The 26,097-nt window shown below is 49.1% G+C and overlaps 1 protein-coding gene across 1 annotated transcript; it reads left to right on the plus strand.

Moving 5' to 3' along the window:
* Positions 1 to 1,743: 1,743 nt before the first annotated feature.
* LOC146210071 (uncharacterized) lies at positions 1,744 to 25,664 on the plus strand. Its single transcript, XM_084607249.1, has 2 exons — positions 1,744 to 4,228; positions 19,673 to 25,664. Exons 1-2 carry the CDS (start codon positions 2,096 to 2,098, stop codon positions 19,721 to 19,723), a joined length of 2,184 nt encoding a protein of 727 aa, XP_084463375.1. The 5' UTR covers positions 1,744 to 2,095; the 3' UTR covers positions 19,724 to 25,664.
* The last annotated feature ends 433 nt before the right edge of the window (positions 25,665 to 26,097 follow it).

The following is a 26,097-nucleotide window of genomic DNA, read 5'->3' on the forward strand; positions in this document are numbered from 1 at the left end:
TTAAAGGCCATATGACGCCCGGACAACAATCTGCTATACCTACCGACTTCGCATAGACGTAACAGCTCGTGCAAACTACAAATAAAGTTCACCGGCGCTTCCTTTGGCGGCTAGAACCATTGTTGCCCTGTTCTGAGCCACACTGGATCACTGACTGACGAGGGCCATTGGAGGGAATGATTAAGCTATATGCACATGTTTCTGAGATTATGATTCAGTCTTGCCTCGCAGAGTGCTGCTGATTACATCTGCAATGCGTCTCTCGAAAAGAAAATTACTTCAACGCATCGAAATTAGTAGGCAGTGTGGCCACTGACGTCAAATTGAACAGAGGTTACAAGGAAAGCGGACCTTTAGGTGCCAAGTTCCGGTATATGGCATTGGATAGTGTTGTTGGCATTTTCAGTAGTCAACCATCGCACAGCAAAAAAAGAGCATCACAAATTATCGCTATTAACTGCTTCGAGGCATTATCAGGGTTTTTGTGGTATGTATTTCTGTGCACTGAGAAAGAAAAAACAGACTAATCACACGAGGGCCAGCTGCTCTTGCATCTTAGCTAAGCAGTCAGAGGGATGCTTGCATGGCCAACCTATCGCATGGTCTCTTTTCAGGCTTAGCATTCATGCTGTCAACACATTATGGATCGATACTACGTACATGGAGCCCACTTAACGCTTCCAGTGCCGTGATTTATGTATTTCTGAAACTCCTTACTCGGTTGGCGATAGACTCTTGGGGCGTTTGAGGGAGTTGGGTCAATGCCGTCCCGCACAAATCGATGGGTGACTGCTACGCTTCCCAAATATTTTTATTGGCTGGGCCCCTGCAGTTCAGGCTCTATATAAGCCAGAATAATTGCTTCATTGCCGAATTACACAAAGCAACTCGCAGAAAAACATTATACCATGGCCGAACCTGTACAGGCAAGTCAACTTTCAGGCCCTTCTCTGCCAGTGTACAACTGTGTAACCTCGGTTTAAAATGCAACATACACCTATCATGTCGTGCTGAGTGACGAAAATCACAACAGTCGGAAACTTATCTAAGAAATATCTACAGCGGGCTGTGGTGGACTGCGCAGTTAATTTGAAAATATGCTTCTGGAAGTTTTTTTTTTTTCTGCCATTAGAGAAATGGTGCGAATAACGCGTTCCACAACGACCAACACGCTGCCTAATAGAGGGTGGATAAAGAAGACTTAAAGCTGACAATAAAAGCGGTGTCGGGAGGCAATCCATTTATAAAGGTACTCGTTTGTGACATCGTCAATAAGCTTCAGAGCTCGATTTTATTCTAATCGAAGCATCCATGTGCGTGTCACTGGTGAATGAGGTGATATGCGGCGCACAGACACAGCTAACGTCAGTGATCTTATAAGGGGTCGCTGTCTGCGCATGCTTTAAGAAAAAAGATTTAATAAGCGGAGGATCCGTTTACTACAAAAGCGAAACTTCTCGAAAAACACATCAGATCCTATGATGGCCCATCGGCAGCACCTTTAAAGCCTTACGCCGGACACTCCAATCCCTTTCTGACGTCGTTCTTTAATAAATATCGCATCGGAATGGAAAGTACCTTAGCCATGGTGTTACAGTATGAGGGAGGCGGCGGCAAGACGCAAAAGCCTCCGTAGCCCCTTCGCCACCTCATACTGCGCACTTTCCGTTGCGGCGAAAGCCGGCACACCTGCCGAGCGTTAGCCGAGCGACGGCGTGCACCGTCCAAACACACGTCCTCTGGCGGCGCCGCCGCTTCCGCCCGCTCGCTTTTCCACGGGGGCGCATGCGGCGCCAGGCTCATTGTTATGTAACGCGCGTTTCAGCCGGTCGCACATTTTCCCTCGGCTCGCCACTTTTGCCCTGACTCCATTTCTGTTCTGGCTCTTCGCAGCGTGTGCAGAAGATGGCTCGCCAGCACCGATAAGGAATCTGGAGCACGCGAGCCCCCCGGGAACCCTCCGCGCAGTCCGCTTGGCACCGCCGCGGCGGGAAGAGTGCTGCGCTGCTGTGTTCGTGCGGTGAAAGCGTTCCTCGGTGGTTCAAGACGTCGGCCGTACGCGTGGTGCGCGTGTCTTGTGTTGTAGCGCTGTGCAATGTCCGCCGTGCCTCAGCAGCGTGACGTGGCTATGTTCGAGCTGGGGCTCCGAGACTACGGCTCCAGCTGGACACGGCTGCAGGAGGCCCTGAGGGTGCAGCAGCAGCTCTACGGGCCCGCCAAGCAGGATGAGCTTCCGGAGCCAGGCCCAGGTGCCCGCTCGGATGACGGCAGCGAAGTGAAGGCGCAGTCCAAGAACAAGTCCAGAGCCGGCCTGATAGGTCTCATCACGAGGAAGATGGATGCTAAGAAGAAAGAAAAAAGAGCCCCCAAGGGTCCAGAGAGGAAGCCGAATGAGCCATCGTCGGAAGAAGACACTTTGTCCAAGTCAGACCACCCGGTAGAAGACTTCTCGCTGAAAATGCCTGCAAGTAAAGAGCTGCCGTTCGCTCGAGCGCCCGAGAAAGGAGAGGTACACGTGCCAGACACAGCGCGCGACAAGTCCCAAAGCCCGAAGTCGTTCTCGCGCGTCTCAGAGAACTCTGACGAAAGGCTTTCGATAGAAGAGTTTCGGAACAACAGCGAAGACTGTAGCCCGGCTGAAGAGGTCTGCAATGGCGGAAAATGGAGGCAGGCGTCGCCGGTTGACGACAGGCACTGGGGACCTAAGGCTGCCAACGATCACAGTGAGAGAAAGAACGCGCGAGCGCCGGTGAGAGTTCCGAGGGGACAAAAGCGAGAAAGCCCGACACGAGACAAGGATATCGATATCTACAGAAGGCATCGAAAACACTCATTCAGAGACTTCTTCACCGAGAAAAGATACGACGAAAACTTCAGTCTTAGAGAAGCGCCATATCGCCAAAACGAGAAAATACACAAAGAGCGACCTGTCAAACAGCAGTACAGTCCAGACGAGCCTCCTTACCAGCCACAGAATGGTGAGACTATCAATGAGCAGTCTACTACTATACCTGTGGACGAGTCGGAAACCCTTAGAGCTTCACGAGAGGTTAACCGCGTAGTCTATCGGCGAGAGCCTGCTGAGCCACTTACTCGGAAGTCACTCAGGAGGCCGGCATCCGAATCTGAGCCATATCGCCGGTCCAGAGAAGTGGACAGAGCTAACTACCGCCATGACGGAGAACCTCGCAGAGGGCACTCGCTGACTAGGCCCAACGGCGATGTAGAGCCTCATCGTCCATCCAGGGAAGCCGAGCGAGCAAGCTACCGTTGCGATGAAAGGGAAGCCGCGAGAGGACATTCCCTGACAAGACACGCAGCAGACGCTGAGCCACACCGCCCGTCAAGAGATGTCGATCGCTACCGCCGAAAAGACGTGGACGTACCCATTGAGCGACCGCTCTCTAGGCCAGCTGGGGAGTCCGGGCCCCCTCGGCCGTCCAGAGAAGCTGACATAGCTGGTTACCGCCTAGAACAAGCGTCAAGGGAACACTCACAAACTAAACCTCCCGCTGAGACCGAGCCACAACGTCCACCGAGGGAAGCCGACCGAACGAGTTCCATGCACCGCCGGGAACCGTCGCCGTACCGTCAAGAAGTGGACGACGGACGGGGAGAGCAGCCCGTTCATTCAGCGCACTACTACGACCGCCGGCTGAGGCGACAAGACGACGCGGAAAATATACCCAGGGGAGAACCACAGGGGCGCCTTCGAGAGTACGGCCCGTTCGAGAGATCGAACGGGCGCCTTGACTCGAACTCGTACAAAAACCGGCAGCAGACTGACCGAGATCGCGCGAACGACAGGCAGTCACTTAGTTCTAGGGATGACGCGCGGGAGAAGAACAAGGACCACGACGAGTGGGAGGACAGAGACGGGCGTCAGCTGCGCAGAGACGGCCACGTAGAGCAGGAGCCCAGCCAAGTAGCCGCCTCCGAGAACTCACGACCCCAGGGTTGTACGCGGTGCGGGGACCGCGTCTACCCTAAGGAGATGGTGACTCCCAAGCCCGGAGTGCTACTGCACAGCGGCTGCTTCAAGTGTCGCGAGTGCGGAGTAAAACTCACGCTGCAGACCTTCTTCACGAACCAGCGGGACACCCGCGACACGGACGTGTACTGTCGCACGCACGTACCGCGTCTCGGTCCCGGAACCGTGGACGGCAATGCGCTCAACATTCTCACCAGCAAGAACAGCAGGGAGATCAAGTTCTCTCGCTACCCAAAGGTGAGAACTGTTCCTGTCTATGTTGCGCTACCGGGGTTGGAGCGAATTTAGTGTAGTTATCAGGATGAAGGGAGCATTAAAAAACGTAGGCATTTAGAGGCCTTGACAAGCCTCATGCACGTGTCTCGCACGTCTTTCGACATTAGCCAGCAGAGGTAAAGCGGCGGCCATACTGCCTGCAAGCCCTTGTGCATTATTGCTGCTATCCGCGGTGCCTGCCATTGAAACACTTCTATTTAATCTAGCGTTCCTCAGTGACGGACGGCACACAAGGCGAATCTTCTGTTGATTGTCCAAGACCACGTGAATATTATAACCGATATGGGTTTCACCTTGAAATTAAAGCTTGCAGCAAGCATTTCATAGGATAAAACAATTCTCTTAAACCTTCTGGCAAGCACCTGTGTAAGCTCTGAATCTATTGGGTATCTCTTTCTGCACATATGCTCTTAAAATAGCCGTTGGAAAAGACCCCGGTAGTGTCATGACAGTCATGAGAAATCGGCTTAACTTTGTCTGGCGTAGGAAAAAAAACAGGCTGATAAAATTGTGGGCGAAAAAAATGGATAAACAGTGCGATCTCTATCGATCACATCGACTTGAGCTATAGAGTAATTGCTGTATGCTCTATTCAATCATTTGCATGCCATCGGCCTTTTACCTCCCCCCTACACTCCCTGAAGTATCACTCTTTCTTTGTTCTCGTACGAAAGAAAAACTATTAGCTGATCGCCTAGCGACTTAATGACAGAAGCATACCACACTTTGTACGACTTCAGCTTAATTGTCAAAATTCCACTTGCTGTCGAAGGATGTACAGTCATGAGGAAAACTGGTATACAACACTCAGTCCGTGGCGGAGCTCGAGAAAACTGCATCCTCACTTTATCTGGCAATAGCTATCTAAAATCAAGACAATCGCCCAGCCGGCTCGCGACATAACTAGAAATCGTTCTTGCAAAAGTGTGCCTATGGAGTCGGTGCGGATCCACTGTGTGGCATTAGGCAGCAGTTTTTTTGCCGTTGCACTATTAGGCTGTTTGAATAAAGGGCCAAGATGAAATGAACATAAAAAGGGTTTCTTATTGGTGATTGACATGTTCAGAGCGCTTGGGAAAAACGACAAGACACTTGAGCGCAAATTTTCAACTGAACTTTTATTGCAATGAACACACACCGCTCCTTGTCTCTCTGGCAGAGTGCTCAAGAGATTAGCCAACAAAAGTGACGTAAGCAAGGTAAAAGAAGCAAAAAAGAGGGCTGTGGTACTATCGCACAGACTGAGGTTGCTATTCTGTGCGTGTCGTTTTATTGCGAAAGCACTACTACACCAGGTCTTACCGCTCGTCGCTGTGTGCCCCTCATAAAAAAATCAGCCTGCCATGACGTTGTAATTCACGTTACCCTATGCCACGGGCAGGAGCTGCCAACTTGGGTCGCTCCTTTCATGCAGGAGGGTGATATCAGAATCAGCCTGCCAGAACCGTTTGCATTCTCGTTACCCCTACGACACGCAGATACGTAGGGGAATAATGTAGCAGGCAAACGAAGCTTCCGCCGTTGCTTTCGCAATTCAACTAGGGTTTCCCAGAGCTAAACCACAATTAATACAAATATATGCAAATCAATGTGTCTCTTATTAACGATAGCATGAAGGCCATTCTCCCAAGAAAATTAAAAGGAATGTGCACGAAAGCAAATGAGCGTAAACCTGTACCAGAGGCGTCTTACGGCGTTAGGCATAAAACGAGGTTTGTCGAGTGCTGCGAGGAAGTAGTTTATAAGACCCATCTCTCATGCGGTCGAGCATATGTGGAGCAAATGGGAAGATGCATCAACGAAAGGCTCAGAGAGCCCAGGCTCAACTGTAGCCAGATTAGTGTAACTGGAAATATGGCGCCGCACTGCGCTAGATGCAAAGATTACACACCACATTTCCATAAGACGGCGGTTCTTCCAAAATCCTGAGACAAGCGAACCAGGGAGCTGTGGGAGGCTTACTGTATCGAATCAGGAAAGGGGACATGTGTAAGCGACCCTTCGGTGATAAACAGGCTTAAGAGACCAAAAAAAGAGAAAAATGATCTTTTGTGGCGATGTAACATGTTTACCCAATGATACGGTTGCAACATTGAGGACTTGTCGGTTTTTCTGTTTTTGTGTGTGAAGCGTTCATATGTGTGTTTTCTGCAATAAAGTTTGGACTTGATAGTTTGCGCTCCAGTGTCTCGTGTTGTTTTCTACGTCTGCGGTTTTCAAAAGCGCAACGATGTTCGAACAAAGACGAAGAAAAGAACGACAGGGACAGGCGCTATTCCCTGACAGTGCCTGTCCCTGTCGTTCCTTTCTTTGTCTTTTTGTCTAGTTCACGCTCTTTTCAAACATGCATGTGAATGAACTTGCTCAACTTTCCGCTCTAGCAGCCGTAATCATGGATTTCGGCGATGTCTGTTAAAAGTCCATCTCACTCTCCGTGGACTGAAAGCGGGCTAGAGAAGGGGGCGTCACATGGCTCGCTCATGGAGGAGGCAGAATAGCCTATGAAAGAGTGGCGCACATCAGATTAGCGGCCGTCACCAGCCCGCGTTGTACAAGCGTGCGTTAATCCGGACTGAGCAGTCATCAACTTCGTCCTCTGAATTGCTCTGTACTGTCAGTCAATCCTCAGCCATCACGGATGCGCCGCTGACCGCATCGTGAATCAGCTCGCCTCCAAAAGCGCATCCTTGCTATTTTGTTGCCTTCACGTTTGGGACCTTCTGTCGCTGACCTGCTTTGTTCATGCCCTTCAATATCCTCACGTCATAAGCAAGTGTAGAAATGCGTAGAAAAGTAGCAGAGCTAAGCAGTGCTATCGCACCTACTTCGGATTTGATTAACTATGCTGTCATTTTGTTTCGGTGATTCTGCTCTTTCAGGTGCCAGCCGCATAGGCGCAGCAGGCGTTCGATATGCGTTCCCACAGTGCTAACATTGTAATGGTGGCTACAGGCGTCAAGATTTGCTGTTTTATATGCTTACGAAACAACGCCAGTGTATGAAGAAAAAAAAGTTGAAAAGCACAGTTCGGGCCAGTAATAAATCAAGCGTGTCTTCAGGCGACAGTAGGAATAAAAACCGTCGTCGTTGTGCATGGGTAGGTTTTACTTTTGTCCTTTACGTAAGCGCATGACGGAGTTCGTAACCTGCACGCTTCGTTAATCGAGCCAAGCGAACCAGTGGGATAAGACACAGGTCGTCCTTCTTTTTGTGTCGGCTCTGCCATTTCGTAGCTCTGTTGGATAATGTAGTCTAACAGAACATGCTGGGCCAAAGGACTTGCGCTCAACTTCTTCCTCAAGTCAGCCTTCAATGTAACAGACATGTCAACCTCTCATGCTTTCCTATTGCGCCATCATATGCAACACCTGAAATGCGGGAGTTTTTAACACATGGCTATAGGGAGCGCATCCGTAGGGGTCTGTCGCTGAGCTTCATGAGAATAGATTAGGGCGCATGGTTTTGCAACACCCTCGAACATGACAGAACGCTTACGTCATGCTTTGGAAGCGGATAAAAAAATTAATAGACTTGCTCACTGTATGCATGCTATGCCAATGCAGTGTCAGTGCAATGTCAGTGCATGAATGCGTCTGTGCAGACAAGTTGTATATTCTTCGGAATATCGAATAGAAACGTAACTTAGAAATGCGGTACAAAAATAAAGAGGGGGGGGGGGGGGCTATTTATGCGCGTATGCACCCATGCAATGTCGATTTCATTGTTCGTGCTTGAGCAGCCGTATGGGAGCACATCGTCAGTGAGATTCGCATGTTTGTCCTACAACATAAACGTTCCTTTCTGCACGAGGATAAAAAATTATAATTAGAACGCATTTGTTTTCTCAGAACCAGTAATAAACTGGAGAAATAAGAAGGCTATAATATTAATAAGTTTTCAGCTATTCATTAGCGGCGATGCGTTAGTTAAGGCTGTCTTAGAAGGGGTTCCCCAACTTGCGTTGTGTACGACCACATACTTCAACGTAGCAACTCACTTTTACGAACTTTTCGCCAATCAAAGTGAAATTCAGCTTCCTTCGAGCTGCCTGCGCAGGTTTTGTACTTTGAACTTCTTACAGGGGCAATAGAGTACTAAAGATAGCCACATCGGCCGCATTACGTAGTTGGCGCAACTGCTCACCGTGACCCCAGACACACTGCAAGTATGACATGGATGCTTCGTCGGTGGCGCTATAAACATTGGTGAGAGAAACGTCCACACGAAACTCCTTCGCTGCCCAGCTGATTCTATCGGCCAAGGCTCCGCTTTTCGTCGCTTTGTCTCGCCACGAGTTGCGGGGAAGCGTGCCACGAAGCCCGCTCGAGCTTTCGCTCATCGGAGTCGCGCGCAGCCAGTTTTTCCGGAAATCGTACTCCATCCCTTGTCTCGTAAACAGCCGGATACTGCGCCCATACGAGGCACAGCTTTCGGGCAGAATCCAATCGCGCATGTGTTGCGGCAGACGCGTGCTATCTGCGTCGCGACGTACGTTCGTACATCCATGTGAAAGTGCCGCTGGCGAATTGAGCGAGGAAGGAACGGTTCTTCTCTTCCACTCCAGAGGATAGCTAACGCATCGCATAAACACTAAAGTGTAAGCGCAGGTTTATAATTATTGCGAGGGAGGCCAAGCAAATACTCAGCTGTCAAAGAACGAAATTCCCAGTTGGCATATCTAAGGAATGAATAGGAAGAGGCATCTGTTTACGCCAAGCGCGGAATTATTATCGGACCCTTGATATGAAAATGGCAACAATAGCAAGTCTAGCATACGTCGCGCATATTGGCGCTGGTCAATAGACTTCAAGCGTAACGTGTGTAGGACGTATAGACGCAACCTGAGCCAAGGCCTAAAGAACAATGACTCATTTTCCCCTATTTTTATTAACTATTTACTTACGATATTTATAAAAATGTAATATTTCAAGCTTGTTTCGCGTCAAGTTTAGTCATCGCCAGACGCTCGCCGAAGAAGCGGCGCGGACGAGCTGCAACGGGTGGACCACGTGTGGCAATGTGGTTGTTTACACCATGCTTGGGCGGCTGGTGGAGATTACAAAGCCTCGTGACCTCGGAAAAGTCTGCAATTACTTGGGCGTACGGGCACGACGGGGTTAGCGTGCGGATGCCAGTGGAAGCTACAGCCGATATAACGCCGGTGATGGAAAGGCGCGTCGTACCGCGATGAGATGATGGCGATACATCCTGACGTCCAGATCAAAATCCATCAGGAAATCGGATCCAAGGATGGGTTCGTTGACGTCGGAGACGATAAAGACCTATTGAAACGTGCACCGCAGGCTGAAGTCCAGAGTGAGTGGCCGAAGACCATATACGTGGCGATAGAGGTTGAGTTGACCGCACGGAGAGTAAGTCCAGGTGGCTTAGAAGTATGCTCAGCCTTGGAGGACGGCTGTACTCTGACTTCGGCACCAGTGTCGACGAGTAACCGCAGGCCAAAAATGCGGTCCATGATTACGAAAAGGCGGCGAGGGTGAAGGGCAAGGTCGCATGATGCCGTCAGTGATCTCGCAGTGCTTCTCCCGACCAATTGCATCGTGGAGTGCATTGGCGGGCTCGGGCTTGAAAAGTGTGGTATGCCAGCAAATACGCTGACTGCGAGGACTGTGAGAGCGCGAACCTCTCTGCGAAGCCGTACGGCGGCGAGGACTTGAAGAGAAGTCGTGCTGGCCTTTAGAGGACGTCCGAAGTGCATCGAGAGAAGCGACCAGCTGGTCGATCCGTGTCTCTAATCGTAAAATGACGGCCGTTTCTGGTGAAGTGGTGAGGACGGCAACGGAAAGAGATGTCGCGTCGTGGATTCGCACCGCTAGCTAGACGAGGCGTCTCACGGGTCAAGTCCTCCGCAGCAGCCAAGACAAGGCGGGTGGACTGCGGCAAGCGCTGCAGGAAGAGCTCTCTCAACAATGCGCCGTTCGAGTCGGCGTCGCTTTCTCTCAGGAGTTGTCGCATGCTAGTGAGTAGCCGAAGACCCCAGGACAACCCAGAGGGCTATGGAACGAAAAATGGTAGGGGTAACATTAAGAGATAGAAAGCGTGCAGAGTGGGTCAGAGAAATAACTCAAGTTACCGACATTCTAGTGGAAATTAAGAAGAAGAAATGGACATGGGCAGGACATGTAGTGCGAAGAAAGGATAACCGACGGTCGCTGGGGGAAACAAACTGGATTCCAATGGAAGGAAAGCGTAGCAGGGGGCGGCAGAAAGTTAGGTGGGCGGATGAGATTAAGAAGTTCGCAGGGGTCAAGTGGATGCAGCTAGCACAGAACCGGGTTAAGTGGAGAAATATGGGAGAGGCCTTCGCCCTGCAGTGGGTATTATCAGGCTGATGATGATGATGATGAGTAGCCAGGAGTGGCGATGGTCTCCAAGCTCTGCGCAGGTGAGCAGCTGCTGGACGCGCGCAGTCTCAGATGCCATATTGCGCTCCAGAATGCACTGCTTAACGCTGGCAAGAAGTAACGCCCAAAGGTCTAAGGATGACATCAGCCACCGCTTGAGCTACCTCAGGGGGCAGGTTAGACTGTAAGTGGCGAAACTTAGATGCCTGCGAAGTAACGTAGTGCATTTGAAGATCGCGTCCACCTGGGCAAACCAGATCTGTGGATGCTTGGGCCAGAATGTCGAAAGGTGGAGCTGGATTCTTGCGACATTCCATGGGCCCAAGGTAGCGTCAGGCAGAAGGTCACGTGAGGGCAGTAGGCTGCTGGGGTCGGTCATCTCATAGGCCGGAGTCATCGCTGTAGGGAATTTAGAAGAAAATATTCATAATTCTTTAAGTTACTGAGCCCTGAAAACTCAACTAGTAACTCTACCCTGTGCTTTTCTTAGAACCAATGTCATAGTCACCGACTACCTGGTTTCCTGTCTGCTTTTCTCCTACCTTGACATTAAAGTCGCCCGTTAATACAGTGCCTTGCCTAGAGCGGGTGCTCTGCGGAGCAAGTCAGAGACGCCTAACGTTAGGCTCTGGGTATGAGTTATGCGTCCCGTGCGCATGAGCCGCAAATCAGAGGGATGCCTACTCATCGCATTGCGAGTACCTTTCTAGGACCCCGTGAACTGCATTTGTGAGGCTATGACAGTTGCCAGCGTGTCGTGATGCCGCCCAAGTCACGTTCACAGATCTGCACGGATGGCAATGTTGAGTCCCGCCATTGAACGTAATGCCTGAGACGCATGGTGTGTAGTGGAGTAGACACTAAACGACGAACTGGGTCCACCCCTTGCGCTCAGCCTCGTACGTGTTTTGATACGTGCAATGGTGCGTTGTCGCTTGCATTTGGTTTTGAACCGAGCAATCACCTATATCACTTGCACTTACGCCGCTTCGATTCGGGATTCTGGCAAAAAGCTGATTTTCGGGCCGCTGTTACATATCATTAGGCGAGAACCTGGTGGCATCAAGCGCGAGTATTGAGCGTAAATAGAGCCGAGAAAGGCGCTGCTTTATTTTGGCCGCGCATGTGCACGAGACGCAAACTCAAACAAAAGACCCAACGTTACATGGCGCTGACATGGTAAGCGATGCACCGTCAGCATGCTCTAGACAAGGCAGCTCAGCACTGTACAATATACTACGTCTTTCATTTTGGAAGGGAAAGCAGCGCAAAAGGACGAAGGACAAGAGCACACAGACGAGCGCTGACTCGCAACCATATCTTTATTCGAAAATCAAAAGCATGTATATATAGCAACACATGACCTTTCCTTCCCCGCGCACATGTCCAGAGCATACCTCAGAACTCTACATCATAGGAAAAAGCAAAACCCCAACCAGCCGATATCAGGAAAAAACGAAACAAGAGGCACAAAAAACAGAAAAACGCCAAAAAAACAACTGTAAAGTCTTAAAAAAAAAAAACAGAATCACTTCAAGTGTTGTCAAGAAAGGCGATTTGTTTTTGAACTATTATTAACGATGGCTGGCTAACGCATTCATCTTGTCTTTTGCGAATGGGGTATGCTTCCATGAACTCCCTTGTCGCCTTATCTTTATGACGGAATAAAATACGCGTTCGCGCGACTAGTGGCCTGCACACTTTGTCATTACCTTTGGTGCAATCTTGGCAGTGCTTTTTAGATGAGGATACGTTAATTCGGAGAGTGATCTGAGGTGTTCCCTGAGCCGAACATTGACACACCGGCCGGTTTGTTCAATACACATTTTCTTGCATAACAGAGGAAGCTCGTAAACTACTGAACATGCACATTTTACACATCATTACTTGTGTGATATCGCACAATGAAAGGGGCTGTTTCTTGTCAAATTCTCGCACCGGTTCCTCATCATGCTGCAAACCCAACCTTTGTGGCGCAGAAAACACAATGTTCACGTCAAACCTTCCCGTAACCTTTTTCAGGTTATGCGCAGTTCGATGCACATACGGAATTACTGCATTTTTTTTTTCTGTATTTTATAATCTTGCATTTGAGAAATGTGCGCGTACGTCTCGTAATAACTTTTCGCAAGTTGCAGCAATCACTACTTTTGGATAACCAGCTGCTTCTAACCTTCGCACTTGCAAGTGCACACTATCTGCTATGCAGTGATGACACGAATTTGTCAAGCTTGAGCGTATGTTGGTTATTGCAATTCCATTTTTCGCAGGTTTAGAATGCGCCGAGGCGAAATTTAATATTGGTTTTGGGGATCTTGGCGAATACATCCAGCAAACATGTCCTTCTTAAATGTCAACTTTAAACTTAAATATTGGAGTGAATTTTCAGCCGGTAACTCAAAGGTGAAAGACAATCCTTTTCCACATTCCTGAAACACGTTTAGAATGTCATTTACTCTCGCATTTAAACAGTCTCTGGGTACCAACACTAAAAAATCATCAACAAATCTTGATATATGAATAACCATATCTCCAACCTTCTTTTTGATTTTACTGTCTACATGAGCAAGGAAAATATTGTCAGGCATGCGAACAGAAGAGAACAAGGAAGTGCAAAAAGAGGCTCTCCGGAATATAAGTGGAAGAAGAGGAAGCTCATCATCTGTTGGTTAGCACATCAGACTAAGGTGCAGAACCACCCCGTAAATAAACCTTAACAGTGTGGGGGAAGGTGCTGCAACGATCACCACGGATTCCTCTCTACCTCGTTCGAGCCGACGACTCGCTGGGCTTCCCCCTTTGACCGCCACAATGATCCAAGACGGCGACGCACGGCAGCCAGGTCCAGGCACCCGCATGGCAGCATTACCGTGAGCCACGGACCTTTTCTGGCAAGGCTGGCGAAGACGTGGACGACTGGCTCACCAATTACCAGCGAGTGCGCAAGTACAATCGCTGGGATGCCACTGTAATGCTGGCAAATGTTGTTTTTGTTTTGGACTCCACAGCCCTGACATGGTTTGAGAACCATGAAGCATCCCTAACGAGCTGGGATCGTTTTGAAGAGGAGATTCGAAATTGTTTCAGGGATACCACGGCAAAACGGAAATGCGCTGAGCAGACTTTATTCCAGCGAGCCCAAGGGCCTGGTGAAACATGCACAGTGTACATAGAAAAGGTCCTAAAACTCTGCAAAGTGGTGAATCCGAGCATATCTGACAAAGACAGAGTTGGCCACCTATTAAAGGGCATCGCTGTGGATGTATATAACTTTTTAATTACAAAAGAAAACTTATATTCTCCCACAGCCGTGATCAAGCACTGTCGTACGTTCGAAATTTTAAAGCTGCGTCGCATAACCCCCAAGTTCGGCCGTCTGCCTAACGTGACCACTGTTGCAAGCGTGGATTCTCACGAGCATTCACATGAGCCTCCGCATTTGGCCGACATAATTCGCCAAATTGTCCGTGATGAGCTCTCCCGCCATCAAGATGTAAACCGCAGTGCAATACCCTGTGATAGCTGCTCCCTGCAGGCAGCTCCCATCCAACGCTCTTCCTGGGGTTCTACCGCTCCTCCTCCTGGCCGTGACCACCGAAACGACTCATATGGCCCTGCTCCCCTAGCTCGTACCCACTACAGGGCGCCACCTCCTCCGCAACAACCGCAGCGGCTGGACTTTGCTGATCGCTTCGATCCTGTTACCGAGGGCTATTATTTTGACCGTTCTCATGAACCACCCGTCTGTTACCGCTGTGGTATGCTTGGCCACATATCCAGATTCTGCCGCCGCCGGAACCCGGCACCACGCTACCAGCGCCAATGGTCAATCACCGTTCTACCGTGAGTCCAGAAGTCCGTGACCCGACCTATCCCCCTCCTTCAGGCTCCTACCGCTACGTACCACCACGCAACGACTCACCAGTTTGTAATCGCAGCCTGACTCCTCCTGCCCGCCGCTCCCGACAATCGCCTTCTCCCCGCCGTTCTTCTCCGCCACCGGGAAACTAGCGTGTGCGGCCGATGGAGGTGCGGTCGCCAGGTCATCGATATTGCCAATTCCTCTACCGGTCGTTATGCTGAAGAACCGCTTGGAAGTGTTAGTGGATGGTGTTTGTGTTATGGCCTTAGTGGATACGGGTGCTACAGTTTCCGTGATGAGCTTAGATTTTAAGAACCGTCTCGGCCACAAAATTATGTTTGGTTGGGATAGAACTGTCATATTTCGAGGTGTAGGGGGAGAATCGTTGGTTCCGCTCGGTAGTTGTTATGTAAATGTAGCGATGGCTGGACACGAGTTTAGAACTGAATTTACAGTGCTCCCTCGCTCTACGCACAACGTTGATTTTTTACAGCAGTGTGGCGCAACTCTCGACTTCAACAGTGGCGAGATATCAATAAGCCCCAACCTTCGATCGGCCCTCATAGAAGAATCGCCGCGGGCTGTCCAAGTGTTTTATGTCTTCGAGGATAGCTTCGTTCCGGCGATGTCCGCCATCTATGTCCCAGTTGTGTCTTCGGGCGCGGTTCCCATTGCCTTCGACGCTCTGGTGGAACCCGCTTCCCTTTCCGGTGCCAAAAAGAGTGTGTTGGTGCCCCGCAGCGTTGTTCGATTGAACGAGGGCCGTGCTACGCTTTGGACTGTCAACCATACCAATGAACCTGCCGTATTGCCGCGTGGTTTGAAACTCGCCGACTTTGAAGAACGCCTTTCTATGCACATCGCCGCGTTCAGTGACGGCGTTGCTCGTTCAACTATACGTCCCGATCATGCTGATTCCCAGTTTCAATCCATGATCAATGAATCGCTACCCACCAACGACCGCCGAATATTGATGGAGGTTCTTATGAAACATGTGGACGTGTTCGACTTTGCTCGAGATCAGCCACCACCGGTTCCGCCTTCCCGCACCCATCACATGACCGACACTGGATCTGCACACCAGATTAGACAGACAACATACCGTGTTTCACCTTCAGAACGTAAGATAATTGACGAGCAGGTCCGTGATATGATGCAAAGAGGAATCATTTAGGAATCATCTAGCCCATGGGCCGCCCCTGTGATTCTCGTGAAAAAGAAAGATGGCACCTGGCGATTTTGTTTCGACTATCGACGCCTCAATACTGTCGCCAAGAAAGATGTTCACCCGCTCCCGCGTGTTGATGATGCCATTGACTGCCTCCATTCAGCTTCCTACTTTTCATCTGTTGATTTACGGTCCGGATATTGGCAGATACCGATGCATCCGAAAGACAAGGAGAAGACGGCATTCGTGACTCCCGATGGGTTATATGAATTTAACATGATGCCTTTTGGCCTATGCAACGCTCCGGCTACCTTTGAAAGATTTATGAACACTCTTTTGCGTGGACTGAAGTGACAAATTTGCATGTGTTACCTAGATGACGTAGTGATTTTCGGGAGGACCTTCGCCGACCATAACAGCCGTTTAGCTGTGGTCCTTAACTGCATGGAGGAAGCGAGTCTCGTGCTGAACTCTAAGAAGTGCCGCTTCTATGAACGCCAGATCGTTGTGCTTGGGCATTTGGTTGACAAAGACGGTGTTAGGCCTGACCCACAGAAGATTGAAGCTGTCAGCTGCGTCAAAGAGCCCAAATCTGTGAAAGAACTCAGGGGCTTCCTGGGACTTTGCTCTTACTTTCGACGCTTCATCCCTACGTTTGCTGACATAGCCTACCCCTTCACATGCCTCTTGCAGAAGGATATTCCTTTCAAATGGACCCCTGAATGTGATTCTGCGTTTCGCCAGCTCAAGTTTCTTCTTTCCTCGCTGCCCATACTGTGTCATTTCAGCCCGACAGCTCACTGAACTCCACACTGACGCAAGTGGCATCGGCGTGGGTGCTGTGCTCACACAACGGCATGACGGAAACCAACAGGTTGTCGCTTACGCAAGTCGCACCCTTAGCAAGTCTGAAATCAACTATACCGTGACGGAGCAAGAGTGCCTTGCCGTCGGTTTTGGCGTACAGCGGTTTCGCTCATACCTTTATGGACGTTCCTTTACAGTCGCCACCGATCATCATCGCTTTTCTGGCTGGTGAATCAACGCGACCCCTGCGGTCAGCTGGCCCGCTGGGCATTACGCCTTCAGGAGTTCAACTTTACAGTGTCATACAAAAGCGACCGCCAACACGCTGACGCTGACTGCCTCTCGCGGCTGCCTCTCGCAACTACCCTCTGCGATGACAACTTTGACGACTATATTGCCGCCGTTTCCGTACAATTTCCGGATCTTGCCACTTTCCAGCGAGAACAACGAAAAGATCAAGACTTGGTATCACTTTTTTAAAAAGCTCGTGATCCGGCATCTGCGAACCCTTTCTGCATTCGCGATGGTTTGCTGTATCGAAAACATTACTTGTCTGGCGGAGCACGCTTTCTGCTAGTCGTTCCGGCTAGCCTCTACTCTGTTCTACACTCTATGCACGATGACGTTACAGCTGGGCACTTGGGGTTTGCCAGGACTCTTACCCGCATTAAGGAACGTTTCTACTGGCCAAATATGCGTCAAACGACTCAGCTTTACGTGAACTCCTGCGTGCAGTGCCAGCGGTTCAAGCTCCCCACGACTTCTCCGCCGGGCCACTTACTTCCGGTGACACCACCGACCACACCATATGAGCAAGTGGATGTGGACCTCATAGGCCTGTTTCCCCGCTTATCCAAAGGCAATCGCTGGGTCATCGTGTGCGTTGATCATCTCACGCGTTACTGTGAAACTGCCGCCATCCCTTCCGCCACCGCCGCTGACGTCTCGTTCTTTCTTCTTCACGCTGTCGTCCTCCGTCATGGGCCTCCTCGTGTAATTATCAGTGAACGAGACCGCCAGTTTACGGCAGATGTTGTGGAACAGCTTCTGCGCTATTGTACTTGCCAGTTGCGTCACTCTACGCCGTACCATCCCCAGACAAATGGCCTCGTTAAACGTATAAACCGGACACTGATGAACATGCTTGCGATGTATTTTGACTCACGGCATAAGAACTGGGATGACGTGCTGCCTTTCATTACTTACGCCTATAACACCTCGAAGCATGAGACAACTTCTTATAGTCCATTTGTCCTCCTCTACGCCCGTCCGCCTCGACGTTCTCTCCACACCATTTTGCCGTTCTCTCTCGACACCGAGCCTTCTGTTTCGAGCACCCTCTGCCGCGCTGAAGAGGCTCGTCGGGTCGCCCGATTACGCACTCTGGCCTCGCAGGACCGCTCTAAGCAGCGCTACGATCGTCGGCATCAGGATGTCTTCTACCTTCCCGGCGACTTAGTGTGGCTCTGGACACCTCTCCGTAAGCGTGGTTTGTTCCAGAAGTTGTCGCACTACAAAGGCCCACTTATTGTGCTCAAACGCATCAATGAGTTGAATTACGTCGTGTCTCGCCAACGTTCCCAAGGTCGCCCCTCTCGGAAAACACAGATAGTTCATGTCGCAAGAATGAAGCGCTGCTACTCTCGCTCGGGACTCTGACTAACAGCCCAGGGGCTTCGTCTGCGAAGGGGGAAATGTCAGGCATGCGAACAGGAGAGAAAAAGGAAGTGCAAAAAGAGGCTCTCCGGAATAGAATTGGAAGAAGAGGAAGCTCACCATCTGTTGGTTAGCACATCAGACTAAGGTGCAGAACCATCCTGTAAATAAACCTTAACAATAATATTGAGCGCCTTAAATTTCGCCTCTTCAATTACATGAGCATAAAAATATCACGGTTCCTTGATTAGGTCGCGAACACGGAGGTTCCCTAATGAACAACCAATTCGCTGTACTTTTAGTGATGAAAGGCAAGCTACTCTTTCTAAAGAGGTTTCAGAAATTCGTTGCGGAAGTGATACGTACACTGAAACGGCAGGTTTTCTGAATGCCTTTAATTATTATGCGTGGCTCTTCAGTGGTAGTAGTACCTCAACAGTGCGTCTGATTTCTGTCATTTAAAAAATATTCCTCTTGAGGATCAGCAGCCGGCAACCATAAAGGGATCTATTACTTTCATCATCATCATCAGCCTGGCTATGCCCACTGCAGAGCGAATTGGCCTCTCCCATATTTCTCCAATTCACCCGGTTCTGTGCTAGCTGCATCCACTGGGCCCCAGCGAACTTCTTAACCTCATCCGCCAACCTAACTTTCTGCCGCCCCCTGCTACGCTTTCCTTCCCTTGAAATCCAGTTTGTTACCCTAAGCGACCATCAGTTATCCTCTCTTCGCACTATATGTCCTGCCCATTCCATTTCTTCTTCTAAGAATTCATCTATATTACCCGCCATATACGTATTGACAAGGAAACTTAATCCTAGTTCTGGCCTCTCCGGTAAACCTCAATAACACAGTACATGCCCATCCTTCAGTACGGTATATGCCTCATTCGGCCTCCTAACCTCACTAAGCCCTTTGTCATCCCATTTCATGCCCTCTAGATCATCTAACAGCACTGCTAAACTAGCTTCACTAGCTAGGGTTCTAGCGTTGAACGTTGCCAGGGTCAGCTTCCAATGACGGCCTGTCCAGCGGAGCCAGGAACTCTTAGCACCCCCTGCTGCATCACAGGTCTGACCGTCACCGTGGTCAGTTGTTCCGCAGCCGCTGTTGACTTAGGGCCAGGGTTTTATGGAACTATTCATGAGAGGTTGCGGCCAATTGCTGCACCATGTTGGCCAACTCCTGTTCTGGTGAGGGAGTGCGTTGCCGGAGGTGTTCACCGGCATCAGGTCGCACCCCAAACCTGTTTATGCAATTCCATCAACACGCGGAGTTTTTTTTATCCGTGGAGAATTGCGCGGCACCGGGATTTGAGCCCCGGTCCTCCTGCATGCGAGGCGGATGTTCTACCGGTACGCCACCGCGCTGTGGACATTCCCGCGGTCGTCCGCTAATTGAGCAAAGTGCTCTGATGCTTCAGTGTGCCCTTTCGTTTCGCGATGTAACCGCACTTTGCCCGTAACGCGAAATACACATATTACACCCTTTTAAATGTTCCAGCAGTTGACTAATTTATATTCCCGTCTTCCACTTGTTCGCAGACGAGCGACTCCGAGTCGACATACAACGTGGCTTCGCAGGACGATGGCTGACCAGAGAGGGCTTTCCCAAAAAACGGCCAAGCTTGAGGAGAACGGCAGCGCCTGGACCTGAGCGTACAGAACTACGGTGCCAGGGACAGCGTCTGCGCTCTCGAATAATCTCGTAGGAAATCTGTGTGTGTACGTATTCGGTGGAATCCTGCTTTGTGCGCAGTACCATTCCCGCTGTCGTCGGCAACCTAGAATGCATTCATGTGCTCCCAGGGACTCGACTGCGCGCTAATATAGTGTTCACGGCAGCGAAATCTGCCTTGCTACACAGACATGGCTGACAGTTCCACTACGGACATCGCTGTTTTACCCCGATTCCATTACGCGTTACGTGTTTGCGTTGTCAGGGGTGGCCAGAGCATCGGCGCAACCGCGTTAATAAATACCTGTGGTTACGGCAAAGAACTGGACCGTTGCCAAATGTTCCTATATTCCAGAACTTGCGAGGCGGTGGGGACCGTGGCGTCACTGCATGCCAGAAGAATCGCCAAGCGAATGAGTTGGCAGATCGGAGCACACACCATCTTGTCACTCTCAAAGGCAAATATAACGCGGCCCTGCTTTCTCTGCGCACGGAGAATTCTCGAAGCGCAAGTTGGGACCCTTGGTATTGGCCTCCGCACCTTACCTTCACGTGACGCTACAGCCCTCGATTTAACAAGCGTTGCTTCTTTCATTCAGGAAATGAATCTCTCACCTGCGTCTGCTCAGCTCGCGAACGTATCAGGAATTACGTTGAATTTACGTAATTAAAGCATGCTGTTTGCATCGCGGTGTGCTCCTAAACATTGTAATCCAAGAATTTACATAACCTGTGCGATGGTGTAAAGATGCAGTCAACGCAGCCTAGCGTATGTAATACTCCATGCAAGAAAAGGGCTTCCGTCTCTCTCCATGCTTTGCTTCCATGCCCTTCACTCGCCATGCATAAAGGAGTACAGTTAAAACTCGATTTAACCAAGTTGTGGGGCGCCGCGAAATATTTCGTTAAATCGGGAACTTCATTAAACCGAGGGAAGCATTTTTCGATCACTTAATCTAATACGATCGATTGTTTTATGGTGTTGCGGCATCAAGGCAGTACCGCGGCATGATATTTGGGGAGCGTAAATGCGCAGAAAAGGAAATCGCGTTTTGAAACAACATCAACAGCGCAAATTAAAGGCCCAGGGATGCTGTACTGTTACGTCATCTTTAAGTAGAATACCAAATTGTCCACCATGCTATGATGCTATAAAAAAATCGGCTCGCTTATCCATCGACACCGATAACGCGTATAAAATGAAACAACGAAAATTTTACCTTGGCAAGAAGGGTCCCACGTGACTAAATTTCTTTCCCAGCAAAGACGTCGCTGATCTTGTACGTCGCTTCTGTTTGGTAGCTACAGCAAAGACGTCGCTTGCTGTTTGTAAGCAACGTCTTCCCGGATTTTTTTTTTTTTTGCGTTCTTACCTTATTAGTTCTGACGAAAAGTCGCAGCAGATTAAGGGTAACCATAATTTGTACCGGAGTTGACAGCGGTTGTTCTGCAGTACTTCTAAAATGCTGCTTGTATTTTGTTTCTCTCAATTCTGTTTTTGAACTACGTTTTATCAAAGTCCTTCGTGTCTCCCCCCTATGTAATGCCCTCCCCGGAAGGCCTTTAGGGTATTTGAATAAATAAATAAATAAATAAATTATGGGCGTTTTAGGGGGAATCGGGATAGCTTCGTTAAATTAGGACTTTCGTTAAATCGTGTTTTCTATACGTGGCCAAAACTACATTTTCTAGAAGCAACATCATCGCAAGCCGGCGTAAACATCAAAGTCTGCCTACCATAGAAATAAAATCATTCAGTGCTCAATGGAGTCCAAGTTCATTTAATACATCGGTTATCTCACCGTAGTTTCGCGCTGCCGAGGAATCTATGGTAGACAGCTTAAAGCGGTGAGGTTCGTGATTTAGATATCCGGCCGATCGATACAAAAAACAAGCATTGAACGGACTGCTTCATGCAGCTTTATATGCTGACCAAAGCCCGTAAGATATCCTTTTCTTATTTTCCGGGGCCATGCTGCTTAAGACGAGGCTCTTGCAGTAACGTCATGCTGAGCTGAATCGCTCCATCAATTGTGCCGCTAAATTAACATATCCACACGCCGCATCGTTGCGCGCTGCTATTTCTCTCTAGGGTTCCTTAAATTTACAAACTTTGAGATTTCGGCGAAGTGGAATTGCACATGACTCTTACGCCATTGGACATGCGTCTGCATGCTCTCAATTTCAAGCAAACAAGAACTATGCGAGCTGAAAGGACGTCTTCCGAGTGGTCTCCCTCTTGGCGCTGACATTGTCTGCACGCTTCAGGCAGAATATAATAATATTATTAATAATATTAATAATAATAATAAAATATTTATTCTACCCTCATGTAGCTTACCAAGATACTTTGTTGGGCGAGTTGGCACACATTCATTATTAATTTAAACAGCGCGAACAAAACGACAAAGGACAAGATAAAAGGAAGCCACGGTACAAGCACTGACTCACAACTATGCATAATTCTTTACTCCAAGGCCCAGATAAAAACAAATACGACAAAAACGAAACAATCACGTGAAACAACCCCTGGGTTCACCTGCTGCACAAAACGTCACTGAAAAAAGACATCTCCTTGCTCGAAAGAGCAAGAGAAGTCTTGCTGACGCACTTATTGTCCGTTGAAATAAAATACGATTCAACTATCTCTCTCGTCATCTTTTCTTTGTGGCGATACAAAATCCTAACCTGGTCAAACATAGGAGTACACTTCTTCTCCTTCTTCATTGTTTCACACGAGTGGCAACGTGAGACAAAAAGTGTTTTTCCTTGCCACGAATGATGAATTAAGAGCATCGCAGATTTTGAGAGTGCCAGTTGCCGATTGCAGAGAAGCTGTAGATTTTTATATAATTTTCTGATTACGTGCAATATGTGGGCATCCCAAGACATATTTTCATTAAATATAACACCTAATGTTTTGAACTCTGCTACTACTTCTAATGGACCTTAAAAATGTAGCTTTGCTTAAGTGAACTGGATTGGTTTTAGAACACCTTTCGTCGTTGTAGTAATGCATTTGATCTCTCACACGCAGTTACATCTATCTGCTAACTCCTCTAAGTCGTCCCCTGATATACACTTGTGTCATCCGTATAAATAACAGTTTTTGTAAGTGATGCAAACAATATCATTATTGTAAATGTTAACAAGAAACGGGCCTAGAATAGTTCCTTGGGGAACACCAGAAAAGACTGAGTGAATTTCAGATGTGAACCCCTGTAATCTAATTGCCGACTGCGATATTGTAGATATTCGATCAGGGAGACTGCGTGCCCACGAAAACCGCATTGTTCAAGCTTACGGAGTAGCAAGTTGTGGTTTATTAGATCGAACGCTTTCGTGAAATCAATATAGATTCCAATCACTGTTCTCTTTTGTTCAAGCCCCTTCAATCTTTTTTTTTGGTCTAGTAAAGCAGATTCAATGGATAAGCTTCTTTTCTGAAACCGTACGGACATCTCGTAAATATATTGTTATCGGATTCAAAGCAAAGAAATTGCTCCTATATAATGTTCTCAAATAATGTAGAAACTTACTGCGTGAAAACTGATCGGTTGTATAATAGGAACCTCAAGCCGTGGGAAAACCATGAATAGTGACCCTCCGAGCCGACCTGCAGTCCGACAAGTACCGCGCATATTATATAATCGGAAAATCGGCATGCGGTCGCTTGCAGCACAAACCGTGGGCCCAATCTCTGTAGTGGGTTGTTAATGTCCGGAGGTCAAAGGTTCCCAGGCCGCTCCAAATATAGCCGAGGAGTGGCTGCGATCCGCTATCACGTCGCCACTATCAAATGCGCGCCCCACCGCTACCCGATGGCGCTGAGAGGAGGTCCGGCCCCTGCCTTTTCGCTCTCCTTGATTTCAAATCAGTGAAAAAGATAGTGCGGTGAGCTCCTTCGCGGGTCCTCCTTCGGATTCCGCTGCGCTGCAGCCCGTGGTGCGGCAGACAACCGTTTGCCGGAGTGAGCGTGACGCTGGCTCCAATATTTAGTTGAACTATGAACGCTTCTCCATATTTTTCGCCTTCTTGTCGTAAAGATAACATGCATTGACATTGTCATCAGACTTTTTAGAGCTAGCGGGCCCGTCACTGTGCCTTCTCTATTGTTTCGTTTGCTCGCAATTTACTGCTCACGAATCGGGGCAGAGCACGCATTGTTTGCTTGTGCTTCTGAATATCTTTTTTTCTGTGCGTAATTGGCAGTTTCCTCTGCCAGTAATAAGTGCGTGCTAACTCGCGAACGTACGCGGGTGAAGCGTGTTTTGGGGAGATGTGTCACCGATGCTTCTTCACGGTTTCGCCCGCAGTATGAACCTCACATTCTCAGTACTTGCGCGCGTTTTTCTGTTCCTGCGAGAATGAAAAGAATCGGACCTGTAGATTAGGCGTTTTCGATTACGCACTTCTCGACGAGCGATGAATTCGTCACCACCGCCTGTATTTGTTGGCATGTGTTCCTGTTTTTTGTTGCCTTTGGGCTTTTGACATCTCCGCGCTCAAAATTGTTGCGTTCCACTGATGGTAGAAGCTACTCAATTCACGCTTGCGCAGCCATATCAATTCCGAACATATTAGCTCGCGTTGCTGAAAGCACGGCGCTTTTAACTTTTGTTTTTCGTTTATTTTGCACAGGAACTTTTTGCACAATGCCGAAGTAGCGTCACAAAAATGCGCCATGTGATCATGATATTGTTTTCTCTTGCAAGGCAATCAGTGGCCTATCAGCGAACAATTTGTAAACGTACATGTTCAACGTGTGTGCCACATTTTGTAGTAAGGTACTGTGACCTGAGCATATCCATTTCCAAACTGTCATTCAAGCATGTGTCCCCTTTCCACGCCGTTGCACTTCCATCGTATGCATTTTTGCTGGCCAACTCAAAAGTAGCGATGCACAACTATAAAGCAAAACCAATGCAAATACAGGCAATGACATGTATTGCCTCTGCAGCGGTGACGAATATATCAGTTCGCCCGGCGAGTGAGTAAGTGAGTGAGTGAGTGAACTTTATTAACTGCTCGGGGATCTTTTTCTTCGCCTCTTCAACCGAGGCTGACGAGCGGTTGGCGCCCCCAGTCCAGGGCACCACTGGCTTTCGCCAGTTTGCGAGCTCTTGTGACCAGGTAGAGCTGAGCCTCCGGGTCAGAACTGGCCAGCAAAGCCTCCCACTGTCTTTCATTTGGGTTTTCAATTTTTGTAGTTGATGTGAGCTGCATTCCCATGTTATGTGGTACAGGGTAGGGGTCTTCCCGCACCACGGGCACTCGTCTCTGAATGTCGTGGGATGCATCATGTGTAATATGTGTAAATTAATGAAGGTGCCCGTCTGTAGCCGCCTCAGATCTATGGCCTCCTCGTTGCTGAGCTTTTTATGCGGCTCCGGATATACTTTCCGCAAGCCTCTATAGTGTTGTAGTATTGTGGTGTAGTCAGGGTCAAGCGGAATCAGGTCCTCTGTCCCGAGACTGTTGGGCGCACGGTAGGTTGCATGTCCTCGTGCTACCCTGTCTGCGTACAAATTCCCCGTGACCCCTGCATGCCCCGGAATCCACACTAGTGTTTGAGTGCATTGTTTTGTTGGCTCGCTTGTGGAAGAAAGGATTTGGTGCGCTACCTTAGATAATTTACCCCGTTGAAAATTTCTGCATGCGGATTGAGAGTCGGACAGTATCGTCAGACTCTCTCCCGTTTCTCTTCCTTGCCTAATGGCCAGTGCGATAGCCACTTCTTCTGCCTCCGTGACTGTACAGTTTTGGATCGAGGCGCTAACTACCTCCCGGCCTTCGCAGTCTGTGACCGTGGCTATCGCCCTCTTTGCGTTGGTTTCGTATAAGGCTGCGTCGGTGAACCTTGACATGTCTTGTTGGCCAAATGTTTTTTCATAATACTCTGCCCTTGCCTGCCTTCTTCCCGGGTGTAGGCGGGGGTCCATGTTTCTAGGTATGGGCCGAACTCGGTACCAATTTCTGACTTCCCGCGATACCTCTCTTGTCTTGTTATAAACCTGTAGGTGTGTGCTATATCCCAGTCTTTCCAACACCAGTCTTCCCGTCCTCGTTTGTAGAAGTCTGTTTAGCTGTGACTTGATTTGGGCTTCTGCTAATTCTTGTATTGTATTGTGCAGACCCAGAGCTGCTAGTTTGTGGTTCGGTGTGTTCTTGGGGAGCTTGAGTGCGGTCTTGATAGCCATTTTGATGATGGCGTCCGCTCTGTCTTCCTCTCCTTTGGTCATATTGAAGTAGGGTAGAGCATACGCTACTCTGCTAATAACGAGGCTCCGGA

The sequence above is a fragment of the Amblyomma maculatum genome, chromosome 1 (genome assembly GCF_055883805.1).
Source record: "Amblyomma maculatum isolate TAMU_Amacu chromosome 1, ASM5588380v1, whole genome shotgun sequence".
NCBI classification, from domain to species: Eukaryota; Metazoa; Arthropoda; class Arachnida; order Ixodida; family Ixodidae; genus Amblyomma; species Amblyomma maculatum.

Bases quoted from the DNA above. Each gene is read 5' to 3' on its own strand.
- LOC146210071 (XM_084607249.1), top strand. From the start codon at position 2,096: ATGTCCGCCGTGCCTCAGCAGCGTGACGTGGCTATGTTCGAGCTGGGG. The intron at 4,229-19,672 runs GTGAGAACTGTT...ACTTGTTCGCAG, and splicing joins AGTTCTCTCGCTACCCAAAG to ACGAGCGACTCCGAGTCGAC.